The following is a 24061-nucleotide window of genomic DNA, read 5'->3' as shown; positions in this document are numbered from 1 at the left end:
AATACTCCACCCTGCCAGCTGGAAGCTCCAGGAGTGGGTATCCTGACACAAAAGGATCTGGACCTCTGGGGTCTTGTTTAGTTCTCCAATTTCACACTTAGATAAACCCAAGTTCCCACCTATAATTTTAACGCTTGGTTGCTGATTTTTATTACCAAACATCTTAATATTAGCAAGCATGGTCCACTTATGAATGTTTCCCCAATTTTTTCCCAAAGGACACCCCTGACTCCAGCTAAAGCTTTTAAAAGCAAAGAAATTAATAGATTTGTATTTGCTCCCTAATGCCAATAAGAGAGTCACTGCTTTGGAAAACAACAACCCTTTAAAGCCAATTTTTAGTGGATTACCTCGAGCTGGAAGTAAAATAGGAGTCATCACTGTCATCACTGTACTTCTTTCTGGGCTTTGCTACGATGGGTGTTTCCTGTTCGATGGTCTGCATATCTGAAGTCACGGAATGTGAAATACCACTTGAGGAAACAGAATAAAACGGGAAAAAATTACATTAGTTCATGAGGACACTTGTGTTCACTGAGGAACATTTTATTATTTTTTTTTAAGATTTTTTATTTATTCATGAGATACAGAGAGAGAGAGAGAGAGAGAGAGGCAGAGACACAGACAGAAGGAAAAGCAGGCTCCATGCAGGGAGCCTGATGTGGGACTCGATCCCGGGTCCCAGGATCACACCCCGGGCTGCAGGCGGCGTAAACCGCTGAGCCACTGGGGCTGCCCTAATCTCTACTTTCAAGAACAACAAAAATGTATTAGTGGGGTTAAAAACACAAGCAATAAAAATGGCATATATATTTTTTGGCGTAAGCACTGAAAATCCTTAGTGAGGACTGGAACAACGCGAATTAAATAAAATACAGTCACACCTATCAGTTCTGTCTGTGGCGTCCACTTAGCAACTGGTCAGGCCTATTTTCTTTTTCCTGAGACTCGAATTTGGAATTTTTCATGCTATGTTGGCTACCAGAGTAAAGGAAAAAATTGAAGAAAGGAAGGAATCAAGAAAAAGTATGTCTCACACTGACGTTAATAAGGAAAAGCCAAAAAAAAAAAAAAAAAAAAAGGAAAAGCCATTCACAATCAGCAACCCGGTTTATTTTTTTAAAAGATTTTATTTATTTATTCAGGAGAGACACACAGAGAGAGGCAGAGGCACAGGCAGAGGGAGAAGTAGGCTTCCCGCAGGGAGCCTGATGCAGGACTCGATCCCGGGACTTCAGGATAATGCCCTGAGCCAAAAGTAGACACTCAACCACTTAGCCACCCTGGTATCCCAGCAACCTGGTTTAAATCCTGGAAGCCACATACCTTCTGCAATTTCCAAATCCCATGCCGAGTCTCTCCGACTCTATCTTTTTTTTGCCACTCATGTTCACCTTCTCGTCCTTTTTCATTTGAATTTCAAGATCCTTATAGGCTAATCGCAGTGATGAAACGCTGCCGGAAAAACCAAATGCTCCTTACATTAGATTTAATTCTGTGTTTTCAAGTTAAAAAGCTAAGCAAAATTTAAAAAGTCACTTATAATTTGAGCTTCATGCTTCTTTCCATAACTAATAATTATGAAGGCAAATTGGCCTTTTTTTCTCCTAAAGGTCTTTTTCGAGTAGATGCTTGAGAAAATTTGAATGTGTTTATAACCACTTTTTGATTGCTGTTGATCCCACCTTACAGTTCTAGTTCATATCAGCTATCATCGAATAATAATAGTAAAAATCAGAATTCCTTACTTGGATTAATATTCTATTTATACTTCCACATTACATAGCAAAAGTATAAGGTTAGTCTCATTGGTTTGCTTGGTTTAAGTACACACATACACACACACACACATATTTTTGACTTTACAAATAGATAAAATAAGGAGTTACTTAATTGCAAAAAGATTCTTCAGAGGATCTCTATATAATCAGGCTTTTAAGAGCACTTAAAACAGAGTACTCATTCCTCAGCTACCAGTTCCTTCTCTGCTATCAGACACTAATGATGTGTTTATCAAGCACCTGTTATGAATGATGCACCAAAGGGGTAAAGAGAGGTACACAACACTGTCCCTGACTCTCAGATTTTTTTTTCAGATTTCTAACCATGTTATAAATACTCAATTTTTCATAAAGGAAATTATGCCTCTATCAGCAAAAACAAGAGTATCTTATATTAGTAAGACAGCAACAAAATTTCGGGCCGCTGACAAGTGCTACACCTATCTTATCAGGAACTCTAAGCCATTACCCATTTATAAAACTGTGTAAAATGTCATGAATTCCTCATAAGGCACTATGTAAATTCCACAATAAGATAAATACATTTCTCTGTATTAACAAGGGAATGACAACGGAATTTCTTTTTTTTTTTTATTTTTATTTATTTATGATAGTCACACAGAGAGAGAGAGAGAGAGGCAGAGACACAGGCAGAGGGAGAAGCAGGCTCCATGCACCAGGAGCCCGATGTGGGATTCGATCCCAGGTCTCCAGGATCGCGCCCTGGGCCAAAGGCAGGCGCGAAACCGCTGCGCGACCCAGGGATCCCCGACAACGGAATTTATTACTAGAAAAAGAAGTCAACAGAAAATAGAAAAAAAAATGAAGAAAAAAAATGAAGAAAAAAAAAGGCTTCTGCTGTTTCCTTCCTTAGTAAGTCAAGCAGGATTTGTTTTGTTTTAATCTGGCAGTTTGCATTCTTTACTATTATTCCTACAGAACAGGTTCCAGCAATGTATTCAGTTTTATCACTTAGAAAGTAATACCTTTGAGTATGTTTTTTGGAGGAAGACAACAGATCTGTTGAAAATCATGGATAAAAAAAAAAAAAAAAAAAAGAAAAAAGAAAATCATGGATAAAACTGTAGCAATGGATTCTTCTGGAGAAGATGAATGGATGGAAGAAAAAAGTTCTAGTAGGAAGAGAGGTGATGGGAGAGCCTTCCTTCTCGGGACCTGACACGGGACTGGGTCTCCTGTGCATTATAAGCACGCACGTTACTGCCCGGGCTTCCCATAACATGTGACATGGGGCTGCCAGCACTGATGGAATTGAAGTGCTCGTGCCGGCTGCAGGGAGGGCTTGCACAGCGCCCAGGAGCAGCCAGGGAAGCAGCTCTGCCATGGCACGGCCTCTTCGACTCTCCTGCCCCAACTGTGCAGACTCCTCTGAGGGTGGGCCTGGGACTCCTGACAGTCTACTGAACTGAAATAGCTTTATTTACAGCCATTAAAAAATTCACTTGCATCTCCCTGTCTCTCATGAATAAATAAATAAAATCTTTAAAAAAATAAAAATAAATAAAAAAATTCACTTGCGGAAGAATACACTTTGTCGCATCTTAAAGATAAAACATGTATACTTTCTTGGGTGGAACTGGGCTGCCAGCAGTCCGAGCGGGAGGGTGGTATTTCGGGCACAGGCCAAAAAAGCTGTCAAAGCGGATTCCCAAATCAGATTCGTAAACATCGCTTGGCCCGCATCTTTGCGTGTATGCTGTACTCAGCTGTCCTAATGAAAGCTACCAGCTAAGGCTGGTGTGGCTTCTAAGGTTCATGTGCTAATCTCCATCCAGCTGACCTGCAGGGAGGGAGCTGGAGCTTCCTGTATTCCCTGTCTTCTGATGTGACCAGATGCTGGATTTTAGACGTTCCAGGAAAACCACGCACCCGCAATCTGTCCACGGCCCCTAAAGCTTCAGATTTGACCTTCCCCTTTCCCAGGGTCAAGAACCTCGATTGGAGAAATCGAAGTGAGGTCTGTGAGGAATGTAAAATGTACAGTGGGAAGTACATTTTACAGAAAGCATTTCAAACCCTACTTAGCCTACCTACAGTTCAGTGCTGCCCCCTGTGCTCTTCGAGGTAAATGACAAGGAGAAATAGCTTCTCCGGGCTTAAAAACTAGAAAGCCCCTTAGCAAACTGTTAGTATGAATGGCAAGAAATCACACTGAGCACTTACTTGGCACCAGGGACTGTCTGATGCACTTTGATGGGCACTAACTAAGGTAATCCTCAAAGCGTTAAACTTCATAAAATGAGCATTATTATTTTCTTCAGTCTACAGTAACTCAAGCCCAAACTGGTAAGATACACATGAAAAGGAGAGACCAGTTAAGTAAAATCAACAGGCATAAGAACTAGGAACCCAAGCTGCCTTTCCCCTCTGTGTCGTGGTCACCCTGCTTCCTTCTCTCCCTATGATCTCCCATACCCAGCTCATGCATTCTCCAGGCGGCCACACCACTCTTTTGTTTCCAACACAAATAAAGCCTCTCAAGAGCCTTAAGTGTATACTTATAACCATTCTCTTCCTGGCCTCCTGGCTTCCAGTTTTTGTCCCATTCTGTTGGTCCTAGTCTCACCACCAAACTCACTTTCCAAAACACCCCCCCTTCATTCTGGCTGTGGCGGCTCCTCCGCTCAGATGAAATGTAAAACGACTGGCCTGACTTCAAAGTACGCTACGTTAGCATTCCAATGTCTCCAATCCGGGCAGTCCCTCTCCCCAGCACCAACACAAAAATAAATAAATAAAAATAATAATAATAATTACATGGCATTTGGAAAGCGAACCTCAGAGTCGTTTGGCTAATAGTTTTATTCACTAAAAACATTCCTGTAACTAAATCAAACTTACATGGATTCTTCCTTAGGTGCTGCCCTGGCCAGACGGTCTTCCTGTTCCTTCATTTTATCTACAGCTTGGGCTTGTTTTTCAATTTCATTAAAGCACGTATTCGTCACTTTCTGGGCTCCCAAACTTCCTTTTTTGGCCCCAAGCTAGAAGGTATATAAAATTAGATTCTACCCAAATTGTTTGAAAGCTTTTGCAGCAACAGCTAACATATACTGAGGTTTATTACCTGCCAGGCCCTGTGAGCTGCACTTTACATTTGTTCTCTCACTTAGTCCTCACGACCCGGTCAAGTTGGCATTTTTCTTATCCCCAGTTCACAGATGAGCAACTCAAGCCCAGGTAAGTTAAGTGACTTGATCAAGATCCCATAGCCACTAGGTGACAAAGTCGGAATTCAGACCCTGGCGCCTGCCTCCAGAGCAGGGGCTCTACAGGGAATTGTGACATCCAAAAGCTCAGCGGATGAAAATCCTCCAAGCCTTGAGTGATGGCATTGCTTACAGAAATGCAAACACAACAGAACTCCCAAGGAGCCTCCATTGATTCCTTTTTTTAGAATTTTGTCATCAACAGAAAAATGTCACCAAACCTTCATTCTAGAAAATCCTCACTACGTATAACATTCACCTCATTGCACAAAGCATAGGTTCTCTATCAAAGCCACATGTATTACACACCATATGGCTCAAAATAAATAAGAGGGAAATGACAAATGTGGCTTTCTCCAGAGCGTGGGCTATTTTTAGAGCTGAGCTACTAGGTAATTACACACAATACTCACTCCTCTTTTTGCTTGATTTGGTTTCTTTTTTATGATAGAGGACACCTCTGCCAAAAAATAAAAAGTAGAAAGTCAGACCAATAGAAATACATAATTTTTTTATTTTTAGTGTATCTTTAAAAAAAATCTTAAGATATCACATATCATTATTTAAGAGACTATAACATTTTCCACCTTGGTTTGTCACCAGGAAGACTCAAGCATATGAGTGTATTTTAAATTAAGAGCTTGGTTAAATGGAGTTTCTTGGTATTTCCAAGTAGTAACCAAATTCAGAATAATGTTTTCTGCACACCACACTGAAGAGGAAAAAAGAGACTGGCCTGGCCCCATACACTACTTTCTTCAGGAGCATTTCTTATGTGTATTAAACAAACTCTCCTATTAAGATCTGCTCTCAAAAACTTTTAGAATTATTTAAAATAATAAGCTAAAAAAAAAAAAAAAAAGCCCGTTTGCGCAAACGTCCAATAAACCCTCTTGCTAATTGCAAAAAAAAAAAAAAAAAAAAAATAATAATAAGCTAACCAGGCATTATGTATACAACTAAAGCAGTAACGTGCTTTTTCACCTTGACTTATATACAAATTTTATCATATTAGTCAATAAGAATTATAAAGCATTCCATTGTTTTCGTAGCAGTAGTACTTTCTAAATTGCACAAAAATGTATGATGCTTTAAGATAGAATTCCTTAAAAACTGTTTTCTGGGTAAACTTTAATTATAGGTTATATATTCTGTTTCTAGAATTATGTTTAAGAGACTCAGTAAGAATAAAATTTGAACTTTTTTTCTTGCAAAGATGAGAATGTGCTTTAATAGGAAAAGACAGCATAAAGCCATAAACAATGAAAGATTCAAATTTAACCCTAATGAGAATATAAAATCATTACATTTCAAGTGTGAAAAAGATATCTAAAGAAGTTTTTCTTTCCATCACCTCCCTTTGGATCCATGTGGCAGTAGTCATATAATCTGTTCCCAACCTCCTACAAGGCTATTAACACAGGATGAAAATATCTAGAACATTTCTAATAGTTTAGCTATTTTTTCACCAAAGTACTTGCTTTCCAATTAATGCCACATGGTATGCACTAATTTCAGAATATAATTCCCTCATAATGAAAAATTAAAGACCACTGTAAAATCAGAAAGAGAAGAAAATACTAGAAGTTCTGGCAGAGTCAATGGGAATGACACGGTGCTCTGCTCATGCTCATGGCAGCACAATGCAGACGGGCAAATCAACAGCATCAACAGCCACCTCAGCCAGGTAGACCAGCTGCTGCAACTCATGGGCCTCTCGCTGGCTAAAATGGAATAGCATTTTTTGCTCAATAAAATCTTATTAATTGATTAATGGTCACAAATGCCATATTACAAAATGTACTCAGAATGTAAAGACAAGATTCATTGTTTGTCCTAATGAATCTCACTCTGTAAATCAGAATATGGAGTTGTAGGCGTATTACCTGAAGCAGCCTTCGTCGGTGCATTAAGACCTTCCACGCTTGGTCCTTGTTCTGGTCCACCTGAAAGTTAAAATAAATTGATATTAATGTGGAAAAGATAGTCATCAAATGTGCTTTTGAATATGTAATAAATTCTGCTTTCTCGGTACCACGTATCTTACCCAATTTTGTCAATGACTGTTTTTCTGTTTAGCTCCATACTCTATTTTGTCATTGTAAGAATTTTGATTAAAAAAAATGAATTTTATGGGCAGCCCAGGTGGCTCAGCGGTTTAGCACCGGCTTCGGCCCAGGGCCTGATCCTGGAGACCTGGGATCGAGTCCTAAGTCGGGCTCCCTGCACGGAGCCTGCTTCTCCCTCTGCCTGTATCTCTGCTGCATTCTCTCTGTGTGTGTGGTATGTGTGTGTGTGTGTGTGTATGTGTGTGTATGTGTGTCTCTCATTAATAAATAAAATCTTTTTAAAAAATGAATTTTAAAAGTCCATTGAAATAGAAGTGTACTTTTTATCCTGTTGCTTTATAGGATAAAAATGTTAGTGGTCTTCCTAATTAATATCATTGAAATTCTCCTTATGATCTGCTGTTTTAAAATAAACTGTTCCGAGATCCCCAGTACATATGTGGATTACACACCCAATATATGTTAACATTTGTAATTTCTAACACCGATCATATCAATGATAGAAACCTACATGATTTTTGAGTGTCAGGAAATCTGCCCTGTTTTCTAGTTTGCCTAAAAAATGATTCTGGTTAGGAAATTCTGTCTTCATTTTAAAAAATATTTTGTTATCTTAATTTTATTCCTTTAGACCTTGAAAACATGATGCTAAGCATCAGAAGCCAGTCATGGAAGATGCTACATTGTTGGATTCCACTAATACAAAATGTCTAGAACAGGCAAATCCTTGGAGACGGAAGCAGGGGCTGGGGGCAGGGCAGAATGGGACAGGTCATGGGTACAGCCTTTCTTTGCAGGCTGTGGAAAATGTTAAATACACGATGAAGATGGTGACACAATCTTGTGGATATACAAAACCACTGAATTGAACCATTTAATTTTAAAAAGGGTAAATTTTAAAATGTGTGAATTATAGGTCAATAAAGCTATTATTTTAAACAGGGCAGGCCCAAAGGAGGTTTAGAGGAAACTCATCTGTCTTATTTTTATATTTATTTATTTTAAAAGATTTATTTACTTGGGGGCGCCTGTGTGGCTCAGTCAGCTAAGTGTCTGACTCTTGATTTTGGCTCAGGTCATGATCTCAGAGTCATGAGCTCGAGCCCTATACTGGGCTCCATGCCTGAGTGTGAAGCCTGGTTAAGATTTTCTGTCCTTCTCCCTCTGCCCCTCCCTCATTCACGTGCTCTCTCTCTCAAAAAAAAAAAAAACATTTATTTATTTGAGAGAGAGAGAGAGCACACACCAGCGAGGGTGGGGGCAGAGGGAGTAGGAGAGAGAATCCTCAAGCCCACTCCCGGCTGAGCAAGGAGCTCCATCCCAGGACCTTGAGATCACGACCTGAGCCGAAATCAAGAGTCTACCACTTAGCCAACTGAGCTGCCCAAGAGCCCCTATAAATATTTAAAAGATAAACTCTACTTAGGGCATTTAAGTAGGCAGAGAAGGATGAGTGAGAACAATGGCATTTTGTGGAAAAAGGACTGACTGCACATTTGTTGATTATCTACCACGGGCCAGGAACTGCTGGGCAGTGGAGGACCAGCAGAGGATCTCAGGACCCACAATCCGTTGGGTCAAAATTCCTTTGTTCTCCCCTTTCACTACGGTAAGCCTTAAATTGACTTAAGACTGCACCCAATCACCCCCTGCTGACAAGGGTGTGCAGAGCTGAGAGCTGCTGCTGAGACTGGTAGGGAAGAGAGGAGGAAGTGCTGCTGCAGGGGTGAGGGGAGGTGGAATTCTGAACAATAACGCCTTTAGGAGGAACTCTTCAGCTAAGAATGTAGACCTTAAAATATTTACAAGAACAGGGGCGCCTGTGTGCTTGGTTGGGCATCCAACTCTTGGTTTTTGGCTCAGATCATGATCTCAGGGTCCTGGGATGGAGCCTGGCATCGCATGGGGGGCTCCTCGCTCAGCAGGAAATCTGCTTGAGGATCCTCTCCCTCTCTCTCCACCTCTCCCCCACTCACTTGTGAGCACGATCTCTGATAAATAAATCTTAAAAAAATAAAATAGGTACAAGAACAAAATCTTGTTTTGCATTTAGTCACCTTAGTTTCTCATTAGTAAAACAAACGAGATCTGGACTCCAGGGGTTGCATGGACCTCCGTGCATGTGAACTTCAACCTCAAAAAGCCTTTTATGCTAATTAGTTGTAATAATAACAATATTCCAACTGTCATCTGCATTTTCAGGAGGTACAAAGCCCGCCTTTTCTCTGTGTTAGTCAGGAGACTGTTGGGATTATTTTTTCTCTTCTGTCTTTATGGATGATGACAAACCAATCAACGGATCAGGTGGATTACTTATCTTAAAAAACAACCTCTCCCTGGAGGAGCTCACAGCCCACTGAGCCAACAGGGCACGGTAATTCCCAGAACCAAGGTGTGCTGCGCTAAGAGGGAGACCAGACACATAAATGTGGTTGTGACTAGGAGTGCCGGTAGGGTGGATGTGGCCTGTGTGAGGCGAGGCCCTCGAGCAGAGACTCCAGGAAAGATGCAGCCACATGACGGCCAGGGGAGATATTCTCATGGCAAGCAAAACATAAAGCAAACATAGGAGAGAACTGGAGGGCCAGTGTAGCTGCGGTGCCGGTTTAAGAAATTAAAAAGCTAAACACCACTTAGAGGTGTGTTCTTAGCAGGCATTTAGGGTCATTTTCACAAAAAACAAAATGGGCAAAAAAATCACATATGATCACGTATGATCAAATCATATGAAACCCAGCCATGCCAAAGTTCTTTGCATATTAAGGAAACAAGCTTTCTATCTACAAATTGCAACTGTTTATCACTCGTCTTTAAAGCATTTCTTCAGAACAGAAGTGTTCTATTTGTAATAGATCTGTTGATCTCTTTCAGGAGGCTTGAATATACCTAGAAGGACTTCCCAATTCCAAGAGGACAGAAAAGTTTTACCCATGTTTCTTCTAGTATCTTCATATTTTCATGATTTATATGTAAATCTTTGATTCAATTGAATTTAGGTTGATGTAAAGAGTAAAGATGGAATTCTGCTTTATTATTTTTTCCAAAATGTTAGGCACTTGTTCCAACTCCATTCACTGTTTCCCAGGATGCAAAATGTTCCCATCCTGGTTTGCTGACAGGTCAACTCCTAAGATCAGTAACATTAAAAAGAGGCATCCTAAAATCTATTGTTTGATGGAATCTCAGACATTCCTACCCTTATGCCTATAATTCAACACAAATGAAGTGACTTTTCCTTACAGCATGCTCCCCAACCCCACTCTCACAGAAATCTGAATGACCACTGTTCTAGGACTCTCTTCTTGATAAATACCAGTTACTCTCTAGCCCTCCAGAAACAAAACAAAACAAAACAAAAACAAACAAACAAAAACCTTTGCCAGAAAGTTTCTCGAGTAAGAATCTTAGTCATAAAGTTGGCTGAGTGTTTGGTCCTTCCTATCTCACCAAGTTCCCAAAAGTAGTTCTACGCTCATTTTTTTTTTCTATGCTCATTTGATACCAGCCAACACTTCTTATGGAGTCACACCCCAGGGATTCCCTGTATAGCTGTCAAACGTTGTTAATTTACACACCTTATGGCTAACAAAAAATGTTCAACCTTAAAACAGAAAAAGTTGATGTCTTCATCCTTGTTATTCATATCACATAAGTGATTTTTTTTAATGCAAGCAATTGATATAGGTATATTTATAATAAATATAATCCTAGAGCACCTGTGTGGCACAGTTGGTTAAGGTTTCAATTCCTGGCTTTGGCTCAGGTCATAATCTCAGGGTCCTGGGATCAAGCCTCACATCCAGCTCTGCTTGAGATTCTCTCTCTCCCTCTCCCTCTGCCCCTTCTGCTCACGCTCTCTCTCTAAAATAAATAAATAAAATCTTAAAAAATAAATTAATATAAGCCTATACTAAAATCACCAAATGCAAATCACTAGATATTAACTACAGAATCATTTTTAAAATTGAAACCTTGTTCTTCTGAGTATAGAAGTAACATACTCATTACACAAATTCATTTACTTCACAACTGTATCAAGTTGAAGGTAAAAAGTAATTCAGTTAACAATCTGGCATGTACCTTCTAGCATGTTTTCTGTGTGTAGATGTTTTTGTTTCAGTTTCTTATAAAAATGAAATCATACTCCCTGTTTAGTAATTTTTTTTTCCCACTATATAATCTACCAGGGGCATCTTTCATTATTAAATACAAGAATCTTATTTTCTTTCTTTCTTACATTTACTTATTTATTTTAGAGAGAGAGAACACGAACAGGACAGAGAGGGAGAGAGAATCTCAAGCAGACTCCACACTGAATGTGGAGCCCAGTGCGGGGCTTGATCTCATGACCCTGAGATCACGACCTGAACCGAAACCAAGAGTCTGATGCTTAACTGACTGACCAAGGTACCCCAAGGATCTTATTTGCTCGTAGTTTCATAGCATGCCATTGAACCAAAGGATAGCTTTACATGACAGTTCTGAAGACTACCTTCATTATTAGCTGGAGTGGTTTCCACATTCCTTGGTGGCAAAGAAGATACTTCTGGCTGTGCTGAGGCCCACCCTGTGCCACTCACCTGCAGCAAGGTGAGAAAGGCCATCAGTAAGCAAAAGAAAAGTCACAAAAAACCAAAGCAAAGGAAAAGCTAATAATTTAATAGTTACCTTCTAAGTGCCTAGATTAGGAGGAAGGAAAGATAATATTAAAACATGTCTATTCTTTTTTTTTTTTTTAAGATTTATGTATTTATTTGTGAGAGAGAGAGTGCACACGTGGTGGGGAGGGGCAGAGGGAGAAGGAGAGAGAATCTCCAGCAGTCTCTGCCGATCCTGGAGTCTGATGAAGGCTGGACGCTGATATCATGACCTGAGCTGAAACCAAGAGTCAGATACTTAACCAACTGAGCCACTCAAGACATGTCTGTTCTTTTCTTTCTTTTTTTTAAACTGAAGTATAATTAATATACAGTGTCATATTAGTTTCAGGTATTCAACAACTCTGTACATTACCAAGGGCTCATCAAGATAAGTGTGCTCTTGGGGTACCTGGGTGGCTCAGTTGGTTAAGTGGTTAAGAGATTTAGCCAAGGTCAGGCTCCACACTTGGCAGGGAGTCTGTTTGAAGATTCCCTCCCTCTGGCCCACCCTACCCCACCCTTAAAAAAAATAAACCTTAAAAAAAAACATAAGTGTGCTCTTGATCCCTTTTACCTGTTTCAACTCTCCCCCACCTCCCTCCCCTCTGGCAACCACCAGTTTGTTCTCCGTATTTAATAGTCTGGGTTTTTTTTAAGAGTTTGTTTGTTTTGCTTCTCAAATTCCACATATGAGTGAAATCATTTGGTGTTGGTCTTTCTCTGATTTCATTTAGCATTATAACCTTTTGGTCCATCGATTTTGTTGCAAATGACAAGACGTCATTCTTTTTTATAGCCCAATAATATTCCATTTTACATACTTCTTTATCCATTCATCTATCAATGGACACTTGGGCTATTTCCATAGTTTGTCTATTGTAAATAATGCTGCAATAAACAGCAGATGCATATATATTTTTGAATTCGTGTTTTCATTTCCTTGGGTAAATACTCAGTAGTGGAATTACTGGATCATATGATAGTTCTATTTTTAATTTTTTGAGGAACTTCCATACTGTTTTCCACAGTAGATGCACCAATTTGCACTCCCACCCACACTGCATGAGGGTATGTTTTTCTCCACATTCTTGCCAAAACTTGTTGTTTCTTATGTTTTTGATTTTAGCCATTCTGACAGGCATGAGGTGGTATCTCACTGTGGTTTTGATTTACATTTCCCTGATGATGAGTGATGGTGAGCATCTTTTCATGTGTCTGTTTGCCATATATGATTGAATTTTTCTCTAAGGAACATCGTCCCTTCTCTTGATTTATTTATTCAATTACCTATTTCTATTAGAGTGGACTCGTGGATGTTTATTTATTCTTTGGATTATAATCCAAACGGTCATTACATAATTTGTTGTTGAAGTTTTTCCAGCTTTGATCATTGGGAACTCCTTCTGATTGGTTCCTGAGTCCTCTTGACATGCCCTCTCTATCTGTCACCCTCTCCACCCAGCACTTTCTCACTTTTCAGCACTACAAGATGCTCCAGGCTTAGCTGTCCTAGTGGTCCCAGTCCTAGAATCTGCCATTTCTCCAGAGGTAGACCTGATTCCTCTTGGCATTTGGAAATCCAGATGTGAGTAGCTGGGTGCACTTGTGTACCAGCATGTCCCTGTCTCTGGGCCCCTTGGTAGACAGAGCCAGGTAATACATCCGTGTGTGTGTTCACCCATGGAGACACACATATTTGTCATCAGTGCTCCATCATGTGTGTCTGCACATGTGCGTGTGTGTCCAGAGAGACACAGCAAAATAAACATGAGTTCATACTAATTCTAATTCCATACTAATTCCAACATTAGTCCACACCAAACTCTTCCTCTGTCTCCTCCTTTCAGCCTGTCGTTTCTATTCCTAACACTTCTCAGCTACTAGTCTGGATATTTTGTATCTCGTTCTATATTAAACAAGAGGCAAAGATCATGACAGAGTGTCTTATCTTTTGTTTTGTTTTCTGTTCCCTTTTTTGATAACTACTTCTAGTAACTACTGAACATGTAGGTCAATGAACATGTATGTGTACATTATAATAAAAAAAAAATCAAGGGTTAGCAATGTATACACCCTTCCACATGTGTACTTGAAAATGGGTTAAAGAACAGGTGGAGCAGTAGGTAAGCAAATGCACCCCCACCCCAGTGGGACCAGGAGGAGGAAGGGCAGCAAACAGACATCTGAGGCTCTAAGCCAGGGGCCTGCACACATTTCCTTAAAGGACCACTCAGTAAATATTTTAGGCTGTGGAGGTCTTATGTTCCCCAATCTTAGTGACTTGGGGATTATTACTGTTGCTCCTACCAAATCACACAATGAAGATAAGGATTTTGGCACATTGGCTAGAGGCTTACTCTGTGCCAGCTCCTAATTCCTTGCATAAGTACTGATTTCAATCTTTTACTTAAGCATGGAACCCAACACAGGGCTTGATTTACAACCCTGAGACCAAGATCTGAGCTGAGATCAAGAGTCAGATGCTTACCCAACTGACATTCTTACAATAGCCTTGAGATATGCTCTAGGTCCACAGCTAAATTGGGACAATGAGATTCAAACTCCTATTAAAACTTGGGTTTAGGGCCATTAGTTAAGCATCGACTCTTGATTTTGGCTCAGGTCATGATCTTGGCGTCGTGAAACTGAGTCCCACATTGGGCTCCACACTCAGTGGGGGAAGTCTGCTTGAGATTCTCTCTCCCTCTGCCCCTCTCCCTGCTCACACTCTCTAAATTAATTAATTAATTAATTTTTAAAAAATTCTTCATTCTTTGTGAGTTCCACAGTTCTCAACTGAACTGTGGCAGACTACTAGTAATAATTTCTCGGCCTCCCTCACAGCTAGGTACAGAAGTATAACTAAACTCTGGCCACCAGGACACAAGCAGAAGTAATAAGCACTACCTCTACATTTTTTAGTAAAAGGATTGGGCACTTGCTTTCTTAGATGCTTGCCCCCCTTGCCATTGCTGCAAAAGGTCATGAGCTAGAGCAGACACTTTGGAGCTTGAGATGGAAGCCAACATGTGGAAGAGCAAAATAAATCCCTTGGTCAACCCTGGACAGACGACTTCTGAACTGTTGATGGAAACTGATTTCTGTCTTAAGTGACTATATTTCAGGGATGTTTGTTAGAGCAGCTTAATCTGTCTCCTGACTGAAATGTTTAATTACACACCCTTTATAACTGCAAGAGTAGGGATCCCTGGGTGGCGCAGCGGTTTGGCGCCTGCCTTTGGCCCAGGGCGCGATCCTGGAGACCGGGATCGAATCCCACATCAGGCTCCCGGTGCATGGAGCCTGCTTCTTCCTCCGCCTGTGTCTCTGCCTCTCTCTCTCTCTCTGTGACTATCATAAATAAAAAATAAATAAATAAATAAATAAATAAATAAATAAATAAAAATTAAAAAAAAAAAAATAACTGCAAGAGTAGGGATACTTTAAAATAGTGTAAGGTGCGCAGCCCAGGTGGCTCAGAGGTTTAGCGCCACCTTCAGCCCAGGGCCTGATCCTGGAGACCCAGGATCAAGTCCCCAGTCGGGCTCCCTGCATGGAGCCTGCTTCTCCCTCTGCCTGTGTCTCTGCCTCTCTCTCTCTTTCTCTGTGTGTGTGTGTCTCTCATTAATAAATAAATAAAATCCTAAAAAAATACAATAAAATAGTATAAGGCATAATACATACCTCAGGAGAAACATGAGAGGCAAAAAAATCTTCCTCTTTTGGCGGAGGGGTCAAAGGTGGAACCACACAGCTATCCAGCCAGAGCTAGAACAAAAACAGAAAGCACCGCTTAGCCCTTCACCTGCCTTTAAAGGGTTTTATTTTATACTCTCATTCCCCTTCTAGAGACCTGTTTGGTAAAGATGGGTACTTTCCACTACTATACAATCAGTACGTGCCTACACGGGGCCCTTGAGCACATTTTAGTAATCCCACTAACCCACTAACCCACTAACTTATGCTTCCAAATCTCGAGGATGTCACCTACCAGATCCACAAGCCGTTTCTGAAAAGGAATGATTGAGGATTTCATTTCTTTTTTTTTTTTTTTTTAATTTTTATTTATGATAGTCACAGAGAGAGAGAGAGAGAGAGAGAGAGAGAGAGGCAGAGACACAGGCAGAGGGAGAAGCAGGCTCCATGCACCGGGAGCCCGACGTGGGATTCGATCCCGGGTCTCCAGGATCGCGCCCTGGGCCAAAGGCAGGCGCCAAACCGCTGCGTCACCCAGGGATCCCTTTTTTTTTTTTTTTTTAATTTTTATTTATGATAGTCACAGAGAGAGAGGCAGAGACACAGGCAGAGGGAGAAGCAAGGATTTCATTTCTAAGCGCAGGTTCCAAAGTACAGTCAATTCCACGAGAATAGTGGGTTCTGTATTTGCAACTTTACCCACCCGTCAGAGTTTACTCGTAACCCCCAAATCGGTACTTGAGACACATCTGTGGTCCTTCACAGACGTGTGCGGACCAGCAGAGAATTTGAGCCACCCAAGGTGCACCTTCCCGGCTGAGACTGAACAAAGTGATGCTCCGCCTTCTCGTTTAAGCTCTCCAACACTAAATGTGTCCTTTCTGTGGTCTATTTAGTGCCACATTTTCCACATATTTGTGCTTTGCTGGTGATTTCCTTGTTTACAGGCCGTCCAGGCTAGGCTGCAGTCCTCCTAATGCTCCTAAGCACATACAGGCTGTGATGTGCCTCATAGAGAAAATAGTGTCAGGTAAGCTTCATTCAGGAATGAGTTCTAGTGCTGTGGGCAGTGAGTTCAATGTTAATGAGTCAATAACTATAGATTAATAATATATTAAGTTACATCTATATATATTAAACATTTTTATAGCAATATACTAAGTATATCACATGCTTAATTACATAATCTGTTCAACAAGGAGTCCTTAGGGCACCTGGGTGGTTCAACAGTTGAGCATCTGCCTTCAGCTCAGGGCGTGATCCCAGAGTTCCAGGATCAAGACCTGCATTGGGCTCCTTGTGGGGAGCCTGCTTCTCCTCTGCCTTTGTCCCTGACTCTCTCTCTGTGTCTGTCATGAATAAATAAATTTTTAAAATCTTAAAAAAAATTTAAAAAGGAGCCCTTAAGCAGAAGCACATGTAAAATGAGATTATGTACTGATCAGCTGATGGAAACATTGTGACCAGAAGCCTATAGGAGCCTACCCCTCTATTTCCTGTAGGAGTGATGCTTTGGCATTTACTCATTCAAATGCTCACAGCAAGCTCACAGAGCATAACTGCCATGAACAATGAGAATCAACTACAGGTTGTTTCCTTGCAAGAGAATCCAGTTAGAAGGTTTTACTGTTTACCCCTTTTTCTACTAAAATAAATGTTCATCTGAAGGAGACAACCCCATCCACCAGCAACTTACATCAGTGCCGTGCTTCCGCGTTGCCTGGGAGGCCAGTGACTTGATTCTCTCCCGATAGAGCTGAGCAGCACGACTATTATACTTGGCGTTGGTGTCATTGGTGGCACAGCCGTGTTGATGGAAAAAGGAAGACTGTGGAGGAAAACACACAAATTAACAGGAATGCTGTATTAAATCGAACATATAACTGAAAACATTACTTCATTTTGTGAAGGATTTTTGGGAAATACTGGGGAAAAGAAAAGTAATTAAACCACATAATTTACAAAAACAATTTAAAACCACAAAACTTAATATAAACCTTTCCTTGTAAAAGTAATACCTTCCACACGTGCAACATGAATATTTTGGTAAAACTAGACATGAGATTCGCATTACAAAATGAAATCGCTGGCCCTTCGTTCCTCTCTGTTAAAGCACTTCCATCATTCCAGATTATTTTGTTACTTTGGGGGGTCACCTTCCACTCTGGACTTTTAGTTCATGAGCCATTCACTTCAGTCTGAATTCAACTACACTGGAATCCCACTAATTGGAACTGGTTAGGAGCTATGCTGACCTTCACCTTGCCCAGAACTATTTCTTCATCAACAGGGACCACAGCATAAACAAGGTGGTAAAACAAATGTTTAAATAATCAGAGGAAACTCTGTTCAACCACTCCATAAGGGTCCATACACAGACATGAATTACAAAGGTCATATCTTAATGAAGATATTCTAAAAATCTGTATGAGCAACCCAATATGATGAATCAGATATACTGAATTTGTAAATGAAGTTTAACATATTTGAGGGTCCTTACTTAGGTTTGTAAGGGGAGTTAAGGAAATCTGCTCTTGTAAAATTATAAGTTAATTAAACACTTAAAAAGTTATATTTAGGGGCACCTGGGAGGCTCAGCTGGTTAAGCATCTGCTTTAGGCTCAGTTCGTAATTCCAGGGTCTTGGGAGTGAGTCCCATATCGGGCTCCCCAGAGGGAGCCTGCTTCGCCCTCTGCCTATGTCTTTGCCTCTCTCTCTGTGTCTCTCATGAATAAATCAAATCTTTTTTTAAAAAGGTATATTTTACCCAGAAATTACTAAGTTAAGAAGAGGGATCTCATTTGTCTTATCACTATATCCCCACACCCAGAGCCCAGAGCCTGGTAGGTACTAGGTATTTAACAGATAACAAGTCACCTGGGCCATCCACTCCCAAGCCTTTCCTGTCTTTGCTATCTGATAGGGCGCCCCAAACTCGCACATGCAAACACCGAGCTTCCTTCCTAGTATAACACGTATTTATACAAGAAAAGAAACAGTGAGTCTGAGATGAACTTACTGCGTTAGCATTTCCGCCAACCTGCATGCATCGCAGCTGAAACCAAGACCAGTTAGAGTCCAGCTCTGTAGATCTAAATGGAAAGAATATTCTCAAATGTTAACACGTTTTTCCCCCACAATCAAGACACTAAACTTTTGAAAACAAGAGTTCCTTGATGTTCAGGATCCTGAGGACTTCTGAGTTTGTGTTAACAGTGACGCAGTACGCTGAGCCTGCAGGGTACATGACAGCCATACAAGTGGCTCCTAGCCATTCTCCTCCTTCCTAGCAGCCGAGTCTCCGAGGGGCCAGCCACCTGCTCTCCTCCCCACAGACAGGCCACACCAGGCCAGCAGCACTTGTGCCACAGGGACCCCAACCAGCTTCTCTTCTTCTACCACGCAGGGAACATGACAAGCTTTCCAGGGCCATTCAACAACTCTGTCTCCTTGCCTCACATTCTCAGTGGCTTCTGATCTAAGTATTGGTAACGTGTCTCTGCTCAAAATAGATGTACTGTTCTGATGTTTTCAGATGTTCTATCCATTTGTCCAGTTTGACCCCTATGGGAGCCTCTGAAATGCTTGGTCTTATCATCAGGTGGAAAGGACCTGCCCAACCTCGCCACCCTCAGGGAAGGGAGAATGGTCAGGATTTAGTGCTCTAAGAGGGAAAACATAACATTGGGATTTGAAAGTAAAAGTTTTTGATGACAGTGGCCTGTGAAAATAGTCAATATTAAGAGGAAATTTAATTGCTCATGCATGCCTGTTCTGACATGAGGAAGTGACTTACTGTCGGTTATTTCTTACCTTTAATTTAGATTAAGAAATGTGTTAAAGGGAATAGTCTGTGACAATGTGAAGAAAAAGTAAAGCAGAGGAAGTAAGAAAAATTGAAGAATTAGTGTCCCTTTAACAAAGTATCTCCTGTTTACCAACTAGGTAAATGAGAAAATGGGTTTCCCACGACCTCTACAATCCTTATGCATCAACACAGAACCTTCTTAAAATTAAAATTCCATGAATTAGCTTCACTAGTGGCTGTCCATTAAGTGGAACATTTAAATAGATTTTGAAATCAGAAGGAATCTCACCAAATAAACAGGACAAAGTTATGTAATCAAAAATTTTAAATGGAATTTTATCCATTTACCACAATTAATCTAGACTTTTCCTTATAGACAAGCCCAGGAATAGCTTCCAGGCAGCCAGCCAGCTGTTCATAAACTGGCCTGGCTACTTAACAGAAGGCCATGGGAGGTGTTGCCTTCCTAACTCACATCACAACACGGTTCTCCTCTTGCATCCCCTGGGCAGGCACTTAGATGACTCGGCCCTGATCGGCAGCAGCACTTCCTGGGGGCCACCACATGCCAGGCTTTATATATGGATTCACCCACTTTCTCCTCCCGAAAACCTCTGCAACGAGTAGCAGTCTTCTCATCCCCTCTTTCAAGGGAAGGAGACACAGAGTAGGAAGGAGCACACCCAGAGGCAGTCCAGGATGGTGCTGGGACTTGGGCCCCCAGCAGCTGGCTGCAGCACCCTTTCTCCTAACGCCCACCAGGCACTATCTGGCCAATGTCTGTGGGCACCTGCTGCATCCAGGGCCCAGGCCAGCCTGCCTGCATTTGCCCCTCAACCCCTCAGCAGTTAAGTACAGGGTCTGGCCTAGTAATAAAGACCCTCTACAATGTCACCCAAATCTCCCCCTTGGAATCCTTTATCTCCTCCTTTTCCTATGCATATAAAAATTAGCTGCTGCATATTTTACTTTTTCCAGCCTCTATAACTTTCCTTAAAGTCTGAGTGCTCACCTCCTTTTCCCTGCCTTGTTTCCATTATCAAAATGTCACCAAAACCCTGAAGTTCACTGCAAATGTCTCCTCCTCCTTTCAACTTGGACTAATCTTCCACAGAAGTGGATGCGATGCTGTTTCCATGTCCTGGGTGGCACTTTACAGTTTGTCCTCTTGTTAATGCTGTAGTTAAGCCTGTTCCTGCCCTCAGCCCACTGCAGGGAGGACTAGCTTCCATTCACCTTTCATAAACTCATGAAATACTTAACAGTGAACTTGAAAAGAAACAGAGCTGGAGGAGGAAGAGGCACAGCAAGGCCCAGCTGCCCAGGAGCGGAGGCGCAGAGGTCAAGCCCCAGCAGCTGGTGGGCAGGGGCCAGTCCGGTTACATCCACTCTGCTCCAAGTGGCAGTTGGCCATTTCCATGGATGCCTAACCCACCTTTCCCCTGTAGGTTGGCAAAAGCAACAGTTCATAAATTTTTTCCGTTGTAAAGTTGTTGACTTGAAATTCCACTTTTAAAAAACCCCCCAAACCTCCACTTAAATAAACATTCCATAAACTAAACTGCTAATCTGTTTGTGCCTGGGGAGCACAACGTGTGTGTCTGTGTGTGTGTGTGTCTGTGTCTGGCAGGGGGAGAGGAAGAAGAAGAGAAAGGGATTCGAGAGGAAGGACTTTTCACTTCTTACTTTATGAACTCTGGGACTGCTTGCATTTTTTTTTTCCCCATTAGGCTAGTGTTTGTAATTTTGGTAACCAATTAAAAAAAACATCCAAAGAGCAAACCTCCACCTCTTACAAACAAAAACCCTACTGAGTACCCTTATCATCCTTGGCTTTCTCTTGCCCAACTCCTATACTGCTGACCTCCAGTGACACGGGATTTTTTAATAGTTGCTTCTGAATCATTTATAAACACTGGGATTCATAGTTATATTTATCTGACTTTTTAAAGGGTAGTCATTAAACCTGCAGCAGCCGGAGGAGACTCCACTGTCTAGCCGCATTAGGTTTCTGGTCAGTCCTTCCCTCACCCGGGAACACGTCAGAAACCCGCCTGATTTCCGGAATGGTTGAAACTGGAGGTATGCTTTGGTGGTGAAGCAAAGGGAGGGCCAGATTATAATGGGTGGGACTTGGCAGAGAGGAAGAGGGGAAGAACAAAGGAAGATGGCCGGTTACACATTGCCTTATGTTAACTGGTAACAACTGGTCTGGAGCTGAACAGGGGTCAGGGGAAGTACACTTAAAAGGTGTCCCTGAGTGGCTCAGTTGATTAAGCATCTACCTTCAGCTCAGGTCGTGATCCCATAGTCCAAAGATCAAGCCCCACATTGGGCTCCCTGCTCAGCAGGGAGTCCGCTTCTCCTTCTGCCCCTCACCCCCCGCTCATACTCTGTCCTGCTCACTCTCTCTCTCAAATAAATAAGTAAATAAATAAATCTTTTAAAAAAAAGAAAGAAACTTGCCTTGGCACATAAAGACCTCGACATTTAAAAAAAGAGACAAGAACAGGATAGGGTAGTATAGTCAAAATATTCTGGGACCAACATCTCTAAGAAAAAAGAAAAGACAGGAAATGAAACCAGGAAGAGTGCACAAAAGAACTCCTTTTTCTAATTCATTACATATGGAGTTATACAGCTATTAGCTCATCATGCCTCTATGAACCGATTTCTGAAAAAAAGAACTCATGAAAGTACAACAGGAAAGGTTTTTTAAGTTAATATATTTTAAAAATTTATCTTATTATTTTTACTACACAATTTTTATGCCATCATGTAAAATATCTCATCACAAATTATAACTGATTTTATCTTACAGGAGCTAATGCTCTTCATAATAATCACATTGTATCAATATTCCTTAGGTCATAATATAAAATTAAACTGCTCGCCACAATTCCAAATAGCCTGCCTGCCTATTGGCTCCTCCCCTGGAAAAAAGTGACAGGGAAATAGGTGAAGTGGTTGGAGGGGGTCAGCAGTAATGGAGATCAGAACCAGGGCTGCTCGGTGGCCTAGGCCCCCGGGGGCTGAAGTGCAGGCCTTGCTGGGATTCCAAGTCCTGAGCCTGCCTAGGGGTCCTTTTGTTAATTACTTTTACTTCACACAAGGGCACTTCACCTCCCACTGGACTGTGGGGCTGTGTCCAAGGGGGTGCACACAAAAGCCCCATCTAGGCTACTGCCAGACTGTCTGAGTAGAAGATACATACTCGCCAGAAGGAGCCGATGTAGCCCAGGTCTGCAGATAAAAAAATGAAAGACTTTCTTTTTACAAGCACTTGAAATTCTCACTAAAATGTATACAAAAATCATTCATTCAGGGTCTGTGAGATCAGTGACCTCCAGGAGCCAGGGCTGTAGGATGGGGCCGGAAGCACACCCATGCTATAATGAGGGCTTCTCGCCCTTTACATCAGCTCGCCTCCTGATAGGGTGTGTGACGGACTCACAGCACCCCAAACCCCCTCTGTCACAAGCGTGTCATAGTAAGATTCCTCTGAGCTGCTGGTTATTAGAAGGTGATAAAGGCAGAGGAAGAATGTCTCAAATCCTTCATTCTGACTCTGTCTTCAGCGCCACAGCCTCAGGTCCCTGGCACAGAGCTCTACAGAACAGCAATAGAATAGAAAAGGATCCATTTTCCCAGTTCACCTAATTCTAAAGATTCAAATCTCCCATAACTCAGAGCCGCCTCTTATCCTACCTCATGTCAAAACAAACATGAAGGGAAAAAGGGGAAAAAGACCTGTGTAACAACAGGATCCCTCCCACCCATGATGAAAAAAGACTCACCGAATAAAACTCAAGTGAACGCCCAGTGACCGGTGTGACCCTGAGCAGTCGATACAAAGAAACACCCCATAGGTTATACTGGCCCAGCTGGGATTCTTGGCACCACAATCAAAACACACCTGAAAGAAAATTTCAAAATTCAGTTACTAATTAATTCATCCATATTAGCCAAACGAAGCATCTTATAGGAGACGATTGTGGTTGAGCTTGAAAGCTGCTTCACCTTTACACCTTTAAACTGGTTTTTACAAAATATCTCACCTAGGGGCACCTGAGTGGCTCCATCAGTTAAGTATCTGCCTTCCACTCAGGTCGTGATCTCAGGGTCCTGGGATTGAGATCCATGTGGGGCTCCCCACTCAGCAGGGAGTCTGCTTTTCCCTCTTCCTCTCCCTTCCCTACTTTCATGCTCTCTCTCTCAAATAAATAAATAAAATCTTTTTTTAAAATCTCAGATTTTTTTAAACCTCAACTTTCAATTTCTTTTAGTATTATCTCATTATATTTAATTATATATTTTTAAAAAGATGTTATTTATTTGTTTGAGAGAGAGAGGGAGAGCATGAGGTAGGGGGAGGAGCACAGGGAGATGGAGACTCCCCGATGGGCAGGGAGCCCTGACATGGGGCTCGATCCCAGGACCCCGGGATCATGACCTGAGCTGAAGGCAGACACTTAACCGACTCAGGTACTCCTATAAATGATTTTATGTTAAGTAAGCATCAACAGGATTCTTACCGGACACACACACAAGCCAGGATGTCCCCCTGCTGAGAATGCTCAAGGCCCTGTGGCCCTCTAGACAGTGGCTCTCCACCAGAGGGCAGGGCTCACACATGGTCCTTTTGACCCCAGCCAATGGGATGGCAGGTGTGACTGCCACCCTCACCCGGGCAGGGTGCTCTGTGACCAGTAATAAGGCAGAGGTTAGGTTGGAAAAGCTGCTGTGGCTTCCTTCCTGTTCCTTGCTATCCCCCTCCCTTGGATCACTGGCTCTGGGGGAAGCAAGCTGCTGTGTCAGGGGGACACAGCCCAGTGGA

The 24061-nt window shown here is 41.7% G+C and overlaps 1 protein-coding gene across 1 annotated transcript in view; it reads right to left on the bottom strand.

The window, feature by feature from the left end:
• The window catches only part of ARFGAP3 (ARF GTPase activating protein 3), a 50971-nt gene that overhangs the window by 21678 nt on the left and 5232 nt on the right, over positions 1-24061 (bottom strand). The window contains exons 2-11 of the mRNA XM_026017342.2: positions 23022-23140; positions 18436-18508; positions 17113-17244; positions 15405-15488; positions 11573-11660; positions 6898-6957; positions 5425-5471; positions 4644-4786; positions 1327-1455; positions 351-473 (exon numbers count right to left, since the gene is read on the bottom strand). Coding sequence (XP_025873127.2) covers positions 351-473; positions 1327-1455; positions 4644-4786; positions 5425-5471; positions 6898-6957; positions 11573-11660; positions 15405-15488; positions 17113-17244; positions 18436-18508; positions 23022-23140 — 998 coding nt within the window. The remainder of the gene's footprint in view (positions 1-350; positions 474-1326; positions 1456-4643; positions 4787-5424; positions 5472-6897; positions 6958-11572; positions 11661-15404; positions 15489-17112; positions 17245-18435; positions 18509-23021; positions 23141-24061) is intronic.

Source organism: Vulpes vulpes, chromosome 16 (genome assembly GCF_048418805.1).
Source record: "Vulpes vulpes isolate BD-2025 chromosome 16, VulVul3, whole genome shotgun sequence".
NCBI classification, from domain to species: Eukaryota; Metazoa; Chordata; class Mammalia; order Carnivora; family Canidae; genus Vulpes; species Vulpes vulpes.
Note: the sequence above shows the minus strand (reverse complement) of the source record. Positions and strands in the feature narration are given on the sequence as shown.